The sequence below is a fragment of the Sitophilus oryzae genome, unplaced genomic scaffold (genome assembly GCF_002938485.1).
Source record: "Sitophilus oryzae breed Bouriz unplaced genomic scaffold, Soryzae_2.0 scaffold_172_pilon_pilon, whole genome shotgun sequence".
In the NCBI taxonomy this organism is placed as follows: Eukaryota; Metazoa; Arthropoda; class Insecta; order Coleoptera; family Curculionidae; genus Sitophilus; species Sitophilus oryzae.
In genome coordinates, this window is record NW_022146424.1 from 5,797,169 (window position 1) to 5,814,933 (window position 17,765).

A 17,765-nucleotide genomic window follows, 5' to 3' on the forward strand; every position below is an offset into this window, starting at 1 on the left:
AAAAAAGATTAAACCCTTCCGCAAAGAAGTTGAAACTAACGCAATCAAAACTCTTTTGTGCAACTTCGTGGTTATAAATACTCGTAAAATATAACAAAAAAAGATTAACCCCCTCCACATAGAAGTTGTAACCAATACAATCGAAACTCTTTCGTGCAACTTCGTGGTTAAAATAGTCTTTATATAACTTCATTACGGAAGGGGTTAATCTTTTTTTAATATAATATAACAAAAAAAGATTAACCCCCTCCGCATAGTTGAAACCAATGTAATCAAAACTCTTCCGCGCAACTTTGTGGATATAGGCAAGATATAGGTATATTTAATATTTAACTATTGTCAGGGTATATAATTTATTTAAAATCCCTAATCACCCGAAAAAATACAAGATATGGCAACGTTGCAAATTTTCAAATTTCAAAATTAGATCTAGAATAGAATCTATTTGTCTCTCTCATTACATAGGAGAGAGAAAGAAAGATATATGAAATGTCAAACTTTCATCTGGTCTCAATTTTTTGGTTATTTTCTTAAGAAAAGTGTTTTTCAGTAAAACTTTGGACATTTTTCGATCCTCAATCAAGTGTGACTTTTAGATAAACTCTAATATAATGAAAATATAGTGAAATTATTACTTTATAAGGCTGAAATAAAGAAAAATTCAATGTTGAAATTATTTTCCGTTTTTCTGAAAAACGGTAAGAGACCGCCACACAGTAGGCAATATGTCCAAACCAAGTTGCAAAAAATAACATCCACAGTTAGCATTTATGGCAATAACATTAGATTGGAAACATATTAGTTAAGAGGAAACCACATAAAACTAACAAAAAAACATATTCGGAGTCTCTTTCGAGGGGCTGTAAAACGAACTTTGCGCAAAACCTACATTTTCAGTTAATTTGTGTCCAATAACTGCCTTTTCTCTACAATTTCTTAAATAGCAGGCGTTGCATTCAAGTGACACAGTATTATAACAATTGAATCGGCGACCTTAGCTTACTGTCAAAAATTATTGTAAAATTGTCATAACGTGTTTTACGTAGATTCCCGGTTGGGGTAAATTTAATGTGAAGGTAAGTAAAAAAGTATCTTTTATTTTGATTTTTTGGATAAAAACTAGGTAAAGGTCAAAGTAGAACATAATCATTTAAGGTTTTTTTTGATAGTGGCATATATTCTATCTTAGAAAAGTTAAGTCAAAAAAATCGCAAAAAATCGCAACATTAAATGTATTGGAAGCGTAAGCCTCCATGCGTATGTGTATAGTAACATCCTTTATGTGGATAATTGTCATAAATTAATTGTTATAGTAGCTAGAGCTAGAGAAGAACTTGAAATATAAAGTGACGTAACTTTTCTCAAGATTTCCGAAGAGGTATGTCATAAATGCCAAATGACATTTTTTGACAAATTGACAAATTATTACCTAATTTTTTAAATTAAATGAAATGGATTTTTCTTTCAGATTTAAAAATGTGCACTTCGTGACCATTGCTTCCAGCTGTTATAAAACAAAATATCAGTAAATAGTAGGTGGTAAAATAAAATTTAGATATTTTTAATAAGTATAAGTTCTATTATTTCCTAAATTGTCATTGTTTAATTCTCAGCATATTATTACTTATTTAAAATATAATAATAAAATATTGTTCACATATTGCCTGGTATTATTAGAAACCCAACTTATTCAAATGACAAACAATCTTGAATAAAAGTTCGATTGGATTAGTATACTAGGGTTTTCTTTTATACATTGTCACCCCCTTTATGTTTTTTATTTGACATTTCCGAAAACTGTCTCAAATGAAAGTGGTTTTGAATAAATTTGCCAAAAAAGTCTATTTCGCATATACAAAGTGCTTCAAAAAGTCTGGGCGTGGTTCAACTATCTTATTTCAAATTAGGTATAGGCTATGCTACAAAACAGTAGTTAGGATTTTTAGGAGAAAATAAAAATCAAATAAAAAAATGGGTACTAATTTGAAATAAGAAAGTTGGGCCACATACAGGATTTCTAAGGCACCCTGTACATGCAAAGAAGACTGTTTTGAAAAATGTATTCGAGACCGTTAAACTTTTATTCAAGACACTTTTTTCGAAAACGTCGAATAAAAAAGATACCGAGGATGTTAATATATAAAACAAACCCTGTATATGGCAGAGGAGTAATAATTGCTCAATATTTCTCTGTTTCATCTTGTCTCTGCCAAAAATCGTAAAATTTAGTGAAATGTAAAATATTCTTACCGCATTTTGGTAGCTGTATTAGTCAAAAGATGATTTTTCCATTTTATGAATCCCCTCCACCACCCCCAACCACTCTCAAGTTAGCCAAAACTAACAGGGTTCACGGCCTACTGGCATAGTATGTTTTACCAAATTTGAATAACATCGTACAAAAAAAGAATTTTTGCAACATACTTCTGGATTTTTGCCCACTGTGCGCCAGGAAAAAAGTTCAGATTCGTAATCTACGACCTCAAAATAGGGTGTATACCAATTTTAGTGAAAATCGGACGATTTCCAGTTTTCCCAATAATTACCGAAATTATTTTTGTTCGTCCCTCGTAAACATGATTTTCCTCGACGGAAGACGCCTCCGATTCGTGACCAGGAGGAAAAACCAGAGTGGCATATAAAAACGCAACATCTCCGAGCGTATTCCGCTAAAGCAATCAACCACGTACAGTCAATGACGATCAGTGTCGGGTACCATTCGACGCGTGCCAGTTCATTTACTCTGTCCATCACCATGCAACCTGCGGCGATGCGTACCACTGCAGTACCCCTCCTGCTGAGCCTATGCATGCGCTTTTGTTGATTACAAGCGGTGCCGGTCAAGGGGTTCCCCCCAATCCTTGCCCGTCGGTGTTTCAGTACCAAACGGGAGCGAATGGGGAGGTTTACGGACATATTCAGATCCCGTACGATGGTAGTACTACGCTTAACTTGGGGGTGAATGTTTCTATGAAGGGGTACTATATAGATAATCAGCGTGTGGTAAGTATCTACTACTATTTATATGTTTATATTCATTTTGTCATCTCAGCCATAATAAACAAGGGATTTCCTCAGTTTTTTTTCGGATTTTTAGTTATAGCCATAGGATGTAGCAAAATAAAAACACTAAATCACCACAATACACCAAAACACTTTTACTTTTACACTGGACGCGCGTTTCGCTACCCATGTTAGCATCATCAGCAGACGATTATAAACTAAGTAAAGTTAGCGAAACGCGCGTCCAGTGTAAAAGTAAAAGTGTTTTGGTGTATTGTGGTGATTTAGTGTTTTTATTTTGCTGTGTAACAACAAAGGTTCCAACCCTTTACTGTAATATAGGATGTAGTACATGCATTTTATTTTATCCCACTTCTAACAGTATATAGGGTGGTGACAATTTCGATGCTCAACATTGGCATCTCAGAAACTACGAGAGATAGGAATTCGGTTAAATGGGACAAAAGTTGCGTAATTAGAAGTTTGACAAACACCTATGAAGAAAACCCCGGTATCTTGATTAGTTTCAGATTTATGTCAAGAAAATTAAAATAACACGTTTATTTTAAATGCCAATATCTTCAGAACTATTGTATCTATTGCAACATAAGTTGGTAGTTTTATATTTTTGACTTCGGCGAATTAAATGCCGTTTTCAGTAAATTTCTAAGCCTTCTAGATTTCGCACAACAACAGTCAAGTTTTTGTTTTCTTATGGCCGCCATTTTGAATTTTGACAATGGATGAGAATTTTAGCGAGGTCAACCTCTAGACGACATTTACTAAAACATCACATAAATCTTCAAAAATCACGTCAAAAATTAGCACCAATTATAGAACGATTAAAAAATGGATAGAATGTTTCCAGCCACAAAATCTATTTCCTAAATTTTTTTTTTAGAATTTTAACATTTAAAAATAATTTTTACTCAATATAAATTAATAATAAGCGCCATTAAAAATTAGAGTACGGGCTAAGTAATGACGTCTAGGGCTTGACCTCGCCAAAATTATTATTGATTGTTATTCGCCAGCCACCTTTGACGCCATTTTTTCTATCGTATGTTATTTAAACCAAACATTAATAATGCTATTACATTTTTAATTTTTAACTTTAAACAAAATAATATCTTTTATGTATACCAAAATATTATATTAATTGTAATTTATTAATATAGTATGGTTTGTAGATTTAGTTATTATAAGTTATGTATATGGCCTACATAATTCTGGACACCCTGTATAGATCTTACGTTTGGATTTTCCTTTTTTATTTAGATCTATCTATTGTATATATTTTAATAGATAGATAATATTTTAACGCTTGATATTTCTCTAAATATAGAACTATTTTATCAAATGATTTGTCATATTGAAAGAAAACATTGAAAACAAATAGTATTAACGAGATGTTTCTTAAATTACTCGTGCTATTGTTGTTTTGAAATGTCGTCGATCATTAATTTTTTATGGTTTTTATAGCTATTTAATTGTATATTTAAATCAGACATGCTACTAGACACAAAACTGACTAGAAGCAATATTTTTAGCTACTTAGATACATTATTGTATGTATATTATAAAGGTTATTTAAAAATAAAGTAATTGAATATTCAAACTCTCACTAGTAACTATGACTAGTAAACAAAAATTATTCATTCTCCAATAAAAATCTAACAAATAATTTTATTGGAAATCTAACAAAAATTAAAAATAATATCATCATTGGCGTAACTACAGGGGTGCCCGGGGGGGCGGCCCCCCCAGATACTGCTGTTGCTTCACTCCTTGTTAGACCAAGTTTATTATCTATCAAATTATTAAAAAACTCATTTGTTTTTAATTCAAGCAATTCTATTTAGAAATTAGCGTGTACCAGCGACTTCGATCGCGTCGAATTAATCATTTGTAATGGTAATGATAAAGCAAAGCAAGAATTTCCATTAACATACAAACTGGATAAAATTTTCTCACATTTATGTCAGCATAAGAAAAAATAAGGTGCCCGGTGGCGTAGAGGTACAGGCTCTCGTCTACCAATCTAAAGGTAGTGGGTTCGAATCCCACACTAGAGATCTGCACGGGCCGGGTAGACCGAACGGGCCTCAGACCCGGCCCGGCCCGAAACCGGGCCTCGGGCCAGGCCGGTTTCGCCCTCTCAATAGGGGTCGGTTTTATTTTAATGGTTCGGGCCGGGCCGGACTAGTTTAAGTTTTAACTTTCCACAAACCGGGCCGGGCTTACAAAACCTACTTCTCTTCTCGGGCCGGGTCGGGTCGGGCTACAAAAAACCGGCCCGCGCAGTTCTCTATCCCACACCCGGCATTTCATCAGCCGACTATTTTTATTAAAATAAAAATAGTTTGGGTACCTAGGTCGACTCAGCCTTAAATGAGTACTTGGGATTCACAATCCTGAGGTAATAATAGGCGGTTGAAGCGTAGTGCTAGCCACATTACCTTCATTGTATACCGAACGGCTCTAGTATGGCAAGTTGTACCTTGCTACTCCCAAGGCGTTAAACGCTATACACGTATATACAACTTGGTAATATTTGAGGGGTAGTTTCATCTCATTGGAATTTACTTTCGAAAAATCCCTTTGCCAAAAATAAACTTTTTACGTCAAGCAGTTTAAACAGAATCGTGGTTAAGAAATTACCCAACTTTTTGGAACACCCTGTGTGATTTTTTAAAAAAATTTCAAAATATGTAAAAAAACCAAATAAATTATGCTTGTTCAAGCGTTTTCCCGAAAGACTAACCGTTTTTTAAATAACACATATTGTAATATTTGAGGGGCGTTTTCACCCTCTTGGAATTTGAGATTCGAGAAACCCCTTCTTATCGAACCTCTATACCCCACAGTCAATCCGTTTGCCAAAAATCAACTTTAAACAAAGATATTTGAATATCTTTAAACGTCAAGCAGTTTAAGCAGAATCGTGATTACTCATTGGTCATATTTTATGAAACACCCTGTATAAATTTATAAAAAATCTTAAAATATGTAAAACAACAAAATAAAATATACGTGTTTAAGAGTTTTTCCGAAAAACTCACCGGTTTTTATAGGGATAGTTTCACCTCCTTAGAATTCGAGTTTCGAAAAATCCCTTCTTATCGAACCTCTACACCCTAAAGTCAATCTGTTTTCCAAAAATCAGCTTTTTACGTGAAGCGCTTTAAGCAGGATCGTGATTAATCAATGACCAGATTTTTCGACACACCCTGTATACATTTTTTAAAAATCTTAAAATATGTAAAAAACAAAAATAAAATAGAACTCTTGTTCTAGAATATATTTCCACTATCAGAACTGTTCCAGAATAAAAAAAGGGTGCTACGTGAAGTTGGCACCCCCATGTCATATCTCCCGAAATTAACCAGAACTATTTTTCTAACTTATCAAGAACTATAGAACTATTGTAAATCTATCCAGAACTCTCAAATTCCAGTTCAATTTTTGAAAAAAGGGTGCCAACTTCACACGAGTTCGTTACGCCGTTACGCCGATACGCCGTTTTTAGGATAGTGTGGCTGCACATGAATAACCCAATAATAATTGTTCGAGATCACCAATTAAAAAAATTGAAATTTTTAAACTGTCATGTCGTTAATTCAGAAACTGTACTTATGTGTCATAGCACTTACTCTGCGACAATATGTTTAGTACCGTCGCGATTTTGCGTGATTACAAGTTTGCTAATTAGATTCTACTATTAAAAAATGTCTAAGAATTTATTATTTTGGTATTAAATGAACTTTTATTAAATATGTCAAAAATGCAGGAAAATGTTATATAGAGAAATAATAATTAATGTTATTAATCATGTTACCCTTGTTAACCGACTTAAGAATTTAAGATCCTGAACTGTAATAGCAATAAAAAAATAAGGAAATATAGCTGCGTAGGTAGGTTCTGACGCAATACGGTTCTGAAAATCAGAGCAGTATAATATCTAATTTGATTATAGTTCACGATATATAAATTATAAATCAAAGAGTTATTATCATCTTCTAAATTAAACCTTTGTTTTTTAAACAATCTAAAAATACTCCAGCTTTTTTGAGATACAATTAAATATAAGGAAGATTTGCAGTTTTTAGGCAATTATTTGCAATATCTGTATTAATGTTAATTAAACAACAACGAATTTTTAAAGAAACCACCAAAAAACACCGTTGGTATACAGGGTTCGGCAATAGTGCGTCGGTCATCTGTAGCTCCTAGAATAGAAAACTTGAGAATTTTGTTTAAGTGCATGCAAACCTAAAATATGTACCAGGATGTATTTCCGGAAAATATTTTAACCTCTATAGGGTGGCTCAAAAAAATGTGAGTGGATCTGGATGATTTTTTTAAATGTAACACCCTGTATATTATTATTACATTTTTGGTTTCCTTTCAGATTACTTTACATAGTCCTAAAATATGAGTAAATCTATTTCGATAGTTTCAGGGATATTACAAAATAAATAAAAAAATATATATTTTTCAACTCTTCTTAAAAAAATATTAAAAATACAAGAACTGTTCTGAAATCAAAACTATATTAGGTATTTACTTTAGATGGTTTGTTCTTACTTTGCTATAAATATGGTAATCGTAAATCATACAGGATGTTCAATATTCTATACCAAACTTTCAAAAATATAAAATAATATTTATTTGTTTTTTTTTAACGGAACACCCTGTATATTATATTTTCAGTCAATGGAGAATTAAAAAATGAGAATTTTTTGTATTTAGAGTATTTCAAAATTTTTAACGGTTTTGCAGATATTCCCGGTTTTGTATTTCATATGGCATTTCCCACAGTAAATTTTTATCCAAGCCACCCAACGATTTTTTTCTCATATTTTACCACTGAAAGCGCCATATGAAATAATACTGCGTGTATCCGAAAAACTATTAAAAATTTTGAAATACTCTAAATAAAAAAAAATGTTCGTTTTTTAATTCTCCATTTAATAAAAAAATAATATACAGGGTGTTCCATTTAAAAAAAAACCAAGAAAAATTATTTTATATTTTTGAAAGTTTGGTGTAGAATATTGAACATCCTGTATGATTTACGATTACCATATTTATAGCAAAGTGAGGACAGACCATCTAAAGTAAATCCTAATATAGTTTTGATTTCAGAACAGTTCTTGTATTTTTAATATTTTTTTTAAGAAGGGTTCAAAAATATATATTTTTATTTATTTTTTAATATCTCTGAAACTATCGAAATAGATCTACTCATATCTTAGGATTATGTAAAGTGATCTGCAAGGAAGCCAAAAATGCATTATATACAGGGTGTTCCATTTAAAAAAAATCATCCAGATCCACTCACATTTTCTTGAGCCACCCTGTAGAAGTTAAAATATTTTCCTGAAATACATACTAATGTATACTTTACAATGTTAAAACAATGTTTCTATACATAGACACGCAAAAAAACTTCTTGCGCAAGTGTACCTACCATTTTCATTTATTGATAAAATATTTTAAATATAGCAAGATTTGAAAAGTATTCGGTAAGTAGAATTCGTAAACAGACGCGTTTTAGCTTACAGCGTGTTTTGATTGCTTTGGTTAGGCTTGTTTTGGATTGATTTGGTTTATGTTCATTTTTTTTTTCATTCTTTTCTCGGTACAGTATTGATGTCTAAATTACAGTATCTACTATCTACATCTTCGTTCATACCTACACAAAAAAATTGTTTAGAATGTAAAGCGGGAATTCGTTTTCTACATTTAACTGTAGTAGGTTATATAAGTTCTTTAAATGAACATTTCCTATATCAATATCAAAATACTCAGACCCGTAAAAAGAGCCAGTATAATATTTACATTTACTCTTTCAGAGCTTAAGGATTAAGTTGAACACTCCTGGCCAGGATCTCATCCAACAAAGTGTGAGGACGCTGAGCTACAACGTGTACTTTCCTTTTCAACATACCATTCCTAGAATCACAAGGATCGTGTACAACAACAAGCAGTATTGTTCCGGGCCTTCAGAATTACGTAGGTGATTTCTATTCAAAAACTATCGATTAATTTTAATTCGATTTTTTATTAATCGTTGTTCCCTACGTATTGTTGTCTGTAGATATGAAGTATCTGTACAGGGTGTCCCATTTTCTTGTGTTTTTGAGTAGAGATACAAAAATCCGGTTTTTACATTACTGAGACACTTTTTTATGAAACTAAAGATACACAGAGATTTGCCCTAGCTCTTTCAGTTCCTGAAATAAAGGGCGAATTTGAAAATGTTTCCGATCCCATTCGTATCTCGATTATCTTAAGGTGCGTTTCACTATCCGAACGAGCGTTCCGTAGTAGTATGAACGGGACCGGATTTTAGAACCAAACGAAAACACCTTAACCCATTCGTTTGCGAACGCCTTTGATGTACCGACTCGAAACGGATGGCCGAGCGAACGAACAAACGAACGACCGCATGCGTTCGGTCCACCGTCCAAATATACCGAATTCCATTCGTTCGCTCGCTCGTTCGTTCGTTCGTTCGGATAATGAATACTCACCTTTATAATTTATCGAAAAGCTGAAAATTGAGTTAGTATTTAACGTAGAAACCAGTGGCGTAATAAGTTTTTAGTTTGATGCTGTTATTTCCGAAGTATGACTTAAACTGATGTTTTATTAAATGGGACACCCTGTATATTATATTTATATTTTATTTGCCTTGTCATGAGCTTTCTAAAAATATGATATAATCCATACTTATTTTCATAGACAACGTAAAAAATGAATTTTTAACATAAATAAACGTTATTTAATTTAATTTAACCAGATAATTTTGATTTTTATCGTGTTATCTTAATAAATTGCACTGAAAATAATTTGCTTAACTTTTGTTATACAGGGTGAGTCTTAAATAAGTTCAAATATTTTTAATGGTAGTATATTTCGACCCCAGAAAAACGTCTATGAGGGTTTTTTTGCGAAAAAAATATTTTGAAAATTTGTATTGGAATTTTTTTTGGAATTTTTCTTTGGTTTTTAGTTAAAAACCATAATTTCTTGATTATATGGCAACATAAATAGTAGATTATCACAAAATTTAATAAAAAAACATTTTTTTTAATTTTCAATGTAAAATAACTCGGTTATTTTGGACTTATTTGAAAAACGGTAAAGAGAAAATATGTTTCTTTTATCGAGATCTACTAGCCCTGAAAATATTTGCACTTATTTATGACTCACTCTGTATCATTGTACGAAAACAGACGCATCAAGTAACACGCGATTACTAAAAAAAATCAAAGTTGACAAGCTGGTACTGAATAAGCCGTGATATAAACTAGGCAGTTCAATTAGACTCTGTGGTCTGTGGTTATTACATTATTTTTAGTTAGTAACTCTTTTGTAATATTTTTGATATTTTAGTTGTTCCTGGTGAACCAGGAGTTACCAGTTTATGGGCTGGTCACAAATACTTCTTCCATGTATCTAACAGAGTTGGACCAATTCCAATAGAGCCAGAGACTTCAGTAGAAAGGTAAATTTTATGAATTTGTCAGTACCTATTATCACAGATTATACAGATTATAATCTTTGTTTTTTCTTTATTGTTTTTCGTGGTTCCAATTTTCGGAATCGGGCACTAGTTAGGTGACTAGTTTGCGCACATAGCACGCCCACTTAAGGCCTCTAAAATTGTGCACAGCGCCTGACCGGCACAGTTATTAGAGAGATATCGGAAAACCGAATAGCGTCATCCAGTATTTACGCGTACCTTATCATGGTTACGATATACGCGAGTCAATTTTTAACGCAACACCCGCTAATAACGTTACCGCCTGACGTAATTTGCGGATCAATTACACCAAGCGCTCTTTCTAAATAACCTCTGATAACGTTTAAAAATTGCTTAAATGGGCATGTGCCGGTATTTGACAACCGGAGCCGGCCGCACCGGCGCGATCTTTTATTTTAGGTTATGTTTGAATTGTTTTGAATTATTGCTTTAGTTTTATTAGGTAATTTGATATTGAAGTAGCTGGGATTAGTTTTAATTAAATAAATATGGCCCAAAATATGGATTCCACCTCTTCCAATACTAAAGAACCTATAAAGAGTCTTAGGTTTACAGCAGATGACGACTTAGCCCTTCTAAGAGAATTTGTTGCTTGTTGCCCTAAACCCACTGGCAGACGTTGAACAATAAAGCACTGGAAATAAGCACTTTAGCCCTTTAGTTTTAAAATACCTAGTAAACAAAACAATTTCAAAGTTTTAAATTCAAAGTTAGGTTAAGTTTAAATAGCGGACGCGACGCGATCAGAATTCTTTCTGATCCGATAACTATAAATGAAGAGAGTTAATACCACCTCACGTAAGGGAAATAACACATGGCCTTATTAACGTCCATGCACGCTATTCGGTTTAGCGATATCTCTCTATTACGCTGTTTATTGTTATTTTACGCGAGTTTATTTTTGCGCACAGGAAATTTGACTCGTTTGCACATCGTCATAAAAAACAATTTTCGTACCACGAATTAGGGACAAGATTTTTATCTGTATACTTATAGGATACGTAATCTGTGCTATTATCCTTCTATAAGTATACAAGGTGTCCCAGAAATAAGTGCAAATATTCTAACTGGTAGTATATTTCAACCCTAGAAACACGCCTATGAGGTTTTTTTCGCGAAAAATTTTTTTGGAAAAAGATTTTGTAATTTTTTTTAGTTTTTAGTTAAAAAACAGAATTTCTTAATAATATGGCAACATAGGTAATAGATTAAATTTACAAGTAAGAAAATACAGAAAAGATTCAGTGGTTCTCAAAATTTGAGCAAAAAAATCATTTCTTTTGGAAATTTTCAAAGTAAAATAACTCCGCTATTTTGGACTTATTTGAAAAACGATAAAGAGAAAATATGTTTCTTTTATCGCGATCTACCACCCCTTAAAATATTGCACTTATTTCTGGAACACCCAGTATAATAAACAAGGCTATTATCTATCATAAAAGCAGTTACATTACCTGATAGTAGGTTTAATCTGTTTAGTCTGAGAATAATTACCTGCTATAGAATGACCGTTATCAAATAAAACTGTTTCTTTTTTCATTTTTAAAGCCTTCCTGAAATTTCTCAAATACCAGTCGTAGAACCAACTACCGAGAGGCCCAAATACAAACCTAAACCCTCTGTAACCATACTAAATAATCCTTTCCTGAATAACGAGATCCAAATAAAAGGAGGAGACAAAGAAGATGAAACTAGTGGTCCGCAATGCGGTGTGTCCAGAACGGCGATAGTACCTTTGATTCTGGGAGGTGATGATATCACCGATGGAATGTTTCCGTGGTTGGCAGCCATGTTTGTGGCTAAGGGACTCGGGTTCGAGTACAAGTGCACGGCAAATTTGATCTCCAATAAACATGTAATAACAGGTAAAGAAAATTTGTTTTAGTTTATTTTATTACTTACATCATTATTTTTGCTTTTCTATTTTATTAATACCTATACCGGGAGCGTCTCAAAAGTTGCTCACCCCTATAACTTTTTTATTTTTTCATATAAAAAAACGAGATTTGGTATGTTAGCATATGACATGAATTAGGATTGATTGACTTATTCAATTCTTTTCGGCCACTTCCTGTTTCACCGGAAATTAATAATCTGGCCTAACCTAACAACTTCTGATTTTTAAATGGCACCTGGTATTTTTTTACTTTATTCGATAGAAAATGACACTCTGAATAGAATGACATTTCATATGTCAACTTTTAACATTTTCACTTAAAACAAAATTGTATTTTAAATTTCAATCTAGAGTGCCATATGGCTGTGTTAAAAACACTAATTTTTAATCAAAGAGCCTTGGAAAAATAGATTTGATCGTCTAATGTTTTTAGTGTCTTGTCCTGGCCAGTTAAAAGATGCGAAATCGTATTTTTAATAATACCTCAATTTTTTCAAATGGGACGAGGATATACATAATATTTGGAAAAAGCATTTTTTAAGAATAATTTGGTGCCACACATTTATTTTGAGTCAAATTGTCATTATGAATCGTATGTTTCAATTTCAAATAAACCATATTCGAAAATGTCGAAAGTTGACATAATATGATATGTCCTTGATATGTCATTCTATTCAAAGTGTCATTTTCTTCTTCATTTCGAATAAAGTAACAAAATATCGAGTGTGCATTTTGCACCAGAAAGTGACCGAAAACAATTGAATATGTCAATCAATCCTAATTTATGTCATATACTAACATACCAAATCTCGATTTTTAAAAGAAAAAAGTTAATAGGGGTGAGCCACTTTTGAGACGTACCCGGTATAATCACCCCCAAAGGTTTGCACCACTAAAAGAATGACGCATTTTTAGCTGCACGTTGTATACAATATTACAAAGTACAAATCATAAAAACAGAAGATATGTTGTTCGTATTTGGAAAGAGTAATATCCTGAAATGGGCTACAAATGGAGCTGTAACAAGAGGAGCTACGAAAATATCCACACATCCTGATTTTGATCCAAACAATGCTCATGCGGATCTATCGGTAAGTTATCTATGTGTCAAACTACTTTAAAAAAATATACATCCTGTATAAAACATTTGTTTCTGGAAAATTTTACTTAAAGGTATTTAGTACTTTCAGCTTCAGCTGTAGTAATGAGTCATGGGTATTACGATTCTTTTTTTTTGGGTACCCAAATACTTGGGTACTCAAATTTTTACCCAAGCTCATAGCATATAATTCTAATATTTTAAACGACCGTCTTGTAAGCAATGAATCAATCTTCACGATTCTTTGAATGAACGAGCAATAGAAACGAACGAGTGGTATTGTGATGCGATTCAATTCTTACGACTCGTTCGTTCAAACTTTATGGATCCGTGATGGCTACGATTCAATTGAACGAACCATATTCTAAACGGTGAGTCGAATTTCGATCCATTTTTAATACTCGTTCAAAAAAACGACTCTTTCAAACGAACGACTCGTTCAAAAGAACGACTCGTTTAATCTTTGCCCACCTCTACTCAGCTATCTAACAGCTATAATCTAGTATTTGTGTTTAACATGGACATTTATTTTTTCCTTAATGTTAATTGTCTTTTTTTAGATTGTAACGCTGAACAGACCTGTGGAATTTTCAAATATGATTACTCCAATTTGTTTATGGGAGGGTGGCAACAGTATCGACGATATAGTAAATAAAAAGGGCACTGTAGCTGGCTGGGGAGTTGACGAAGGTAACTAGAAAATCGTTCTAGATATTGCAAGCCAGATCGAAGTAAACATTAAAAAAAAAATTAAAAATAATTAATTTATTTAATTTTTTTTTTAATTGGGGTAAATATTAGGCTTTTGGGTTAAAAATGGCGCACTAAAAAGCATATTCTACATTACTTTTTATTTGGGCCCCCCCCCTAAAATAAATTTCTGTATCCGCCCCTGACTATTACACTATAGTAGTATATCACTACTATAGTGTAATAGTGATACTCTACTATATAGTCTCAAAAAATTACTTTTTTTTTCAAACGTCTCAAAAATATTAATTTTTGCGACGTGATTGATAATAATATAAAAAAGTAATTTTTACATCTAGGCATAAAAGTAAAGCTGCATTCAGAACCTCGCAATTAGTGGAATAAATTGGTGGTTTCAATTACACTTTATACTTTTTAGTTTACAATTATTCACAATATTTAAAAAACACAATTAAAATTAATAGAATATCCCAGCAACAGCTTGCCTTAGCCAGTTGTATCCATAGAGAAAGCCGAATTTTAAGCTTATAAACAATCAAGTTTTAATTTCTGACTACAATTTCTCTTGACGGAAGATAATCAAAGGTTTAAATGACATTTCTCACAAATTATAAAGTATAATTAGTGGAAAAGTTAAAAGTCTGATAACTTTATCTACTAATTGAAAATGTCTACCACTAATTTTGACGTTATGAATGATTTCCAATTGAAATTAAAAGGAACAAACTTCTATGCTAATTGAAACCACTAATTTATTCCACTAATTGCGAGGTTCTGAATGAAGCTTAAAGCACTTTTACATAAAGTGTCAAATTCAACGAGCGTAACCATAGTTTCTCGATATATAATTTCCTACGGGTATTACTTTTAAATTTTTTTAGATTATTTGAAACCTTTGAAAACAATATACTATTATATGAAGCATTTTTATTTTAAATTTAAACACTTGAATTGAACATGAATTTAATTGAATGAATTTATTGAACATGAATTTAATAAGCAAATAATCATTATTTAAAAAATATCTTTTTTCTACTACTGCTATGTAAAACGTTAAAAAACGCACGCCAAAGTCAATCTGAAAGTGACGTTTTTCACACACCGTGCACAAATTCTGTAGTGTGCAATCTTTCGCACGCTTACCTTACTTCGTCCCCAAAATATAACAGAAAAAAGTTTTCTTTTTAATTATCGCAATGGTAAATGCACAAAACAGGTTGTTGATCAACAAAATAGGAAATATGGCAAGAAAAATCGCCGAATTTCTGAATGTTCCGAATCCAGAAAAAATACACCGGGCATTGCTTTTGGCAATCATCAGCCACAATAATAGTCAATGCAGGGCTAGAATATCTTGAAGACAAGGAACTAAAGTATATGAAACTGTGAGCTTTATTCATATATACAGGTTATTAATTTGTTATTACTCGCGGCAAGAGCTTTACGGTTGAAATATGGCAACCGCGGCCCGCTCGTCAATAGGCGACACGACGACGGGACGAGTCGGCAGAAAAATCAATAATGCATGCGTTCTCAATAGGCAGTGTTGCCATTCTGTTCCCCTATAAGTAACTGTCGAGTTAACAACCTGTATATATTTTTGACGCGCACAGTCTGATTTGCTTTTTTTATTTTGTTGAACTTACTAACTTTGAAGTGCCATGGGGGCTGGCATTCCAGCGCCGGCGCCGTTGCCGAAGGATATATTGGCGAGTCCACAAAATAATGAAGTCTGTGGAGCCATTATCGTCCAACATTCCCTCAAAAATCCCTTTGCAGCCTTTGCCAAGGAATGGCCCAGCGACCCAGTCATATTCGTCCGAATATTCTCTGAATATTACAGAAAATTATGAAAATATAAGGGATATTCCAATAATTAATTTTAAAAACTGTTCCAAAGTTACCATTAATTATAACTTTAATAAGTAATTCAATTTTATTGCTATTTCAAAAATGTAAAAAATAGAAAACTTGTTCATCTGTTATTGTCATTAAATAATATTGTTGGAAATTTAAATAAATTTACAAAGAATATTTGTTATTTTGTGATATGCAGTCGTAGAAAAAAGTATAGTGTGCAAAACGTTTGAAAAAGGCTCTTTGCACACTCGTGTGACTTATGGCACTCGCCTACGCCAATAAACCGTCACACCCGTGTGCAAAGAGCCTTTTTCAACTTATTACACAATATGCTATTGTTATTTCAATGAGATATAACATTTTTCTCCAAAGCAAAAAGCATTGTTGTATAAAGTAACATGTTTTGTTTTATATCTGTTTTAGAAACACAAGGAACAAAAACATTATCAGTTCCTGTAGCAAAATATCTGGACATGCCCGTAGTGACCCAAGAAAAATGCTTGTATTCAAATTTGACCTACTATTCTATCACATCTGAAGAAACGTTCTGTGCAGGTAACTTATAGAATCTATAACTAACTTAATTATCATTTATACAAGGTGATCAAAAAGTGTTAGGAAAGGATCAAGCATTATCAGAAAGGGTATAATAAAAAGGGAAAATTTCGACCAGTTGCGTAGCAAGGCGGGGGCGATGGGGGCGGTAAGCTCCGGGCGACGACCCTCCATGGACGGGCGGGGTGGCAATAAATTGTCACAAAAGCGGCTGAATTCATTCTGTAGGGGCGGCAAACTTGCTCCCCTGACACACGCTACGCCACTGATTTCGACATTAGTTTGAGATTTCATTTCGATTTTTCTATAATTACTATTTCCCTATTTTTAGGAAAGAGAGACGGTAATGGTCCATGTGTAGGAGACAGCGGTGCCGGATTTATGATGCTGAAAAACGGAAAATACTATTTAAGAGGTTTGGCATCGCTGGTTCTGAGCGACGCTGACAAAAAGTGCGACCTAGCAAATTACGTAGTGTTTTGCGATGTTGCCAAAATGCTTGGCTGGGTGAAACAATCTATGAGCTGAAATAATAAGAAATAATCTATTTTTTAATATAATGATTTACATCTGCTGGCTGTTTTAGATATAAAATATAATATTTTAGCATAATTTTATATGATATACTTAAGTAATAAATAAAAAAAGATAAAAACGTATTATATTTTATTAAATACCTATTTTTACATTTGTTTTTAACAATAATTTTGAACAGTTTTTACTACAAAAAATTAACTAAGCCAAATAATCCTAAAATATAACATTGCACAAAACAGTTTGAATAAATATTATTCATTAAATTGTTAATGACAAACAATAGTTTATCTTAAATAATAAAAAAAGTAAATACAAAAAGGGCAAAAACGTGTAAATAAAATAGTCTGTTACAGGCAGTGGTAGGTATACAAAAATCACAAAAAATTAAGCAAGTCTTGCAAGGGTGAGTCAAATAAGTACAAATATTTTCAGGGTTGGTGGATTTTGATAAAAGAAACATATTTTCTCTTTACCGTTTATCAAATAAGTCCGAAATAACCGAGATATTTTACTTTAAAAATTAAAAAAAAATGATTTTTCGCTTAAAT

At 32.6% G+C, this 17,765-nt stretch overlaps 1 protein-coding gene across 1 annotated transcript; it reads left to right on the forward strand.

Moving 5' to 3' along the window:
- Window positions 1-2,682: 2,682 nt before the first annotated feature.
- LOC115881658 (serine protease gd-like) lies at window positions 2,683-17,330 on the forward strand. Its single transcript, XM_030899231.1, has 8 exons — window positions 2,683-3,003; window positions 8,862-9,021; window positions 10,408-10,519; window positions 12,107-12,423; window positions 13,371-13,546; window positions 14,115-14,244; window positions 16,549-16,680; window positions 17,012-17,330. Exons 1-8 carry the CDS (start codon window positions 2,806-2,808, stop codon window positions 17,206-17,208), a joined length of 1,422 nt encoding a protein of 473 aa, XP_030755091.1. The 5' UTR covers window positions 2,683-2,805; the 3' UTR covers window positions 17,209-17,330.
- Window positions 17,331-17,765: the final 435 nt, after the last annotated feature.

Excerpts from the sequence above, each read along its gene's own strand:
- LOC115881658 (XM_030899231.1), top strand. The coding sequence starts at position 2,806 with ATGCATGCGCTTTTGTTGATTACAAGCGGTGCCGGTCAAGGGGTTCCC. Across the intron at positions 3,004-8,861 it reads ATATAGATAATCAGCGTGTG|AGCTTAAGGATTAAGTTGAA; the intron begins GTAAGTATCTAC and ends TTACTCTTTCAG. Across the intron at positions 16,681-17,011 it reads TGAAGAAACGTTCTGTGCAG|GAAAGAGAGACGGTAATGGT; the intron begins GTAACTTATAGA and ends CCCTATTTTTAG.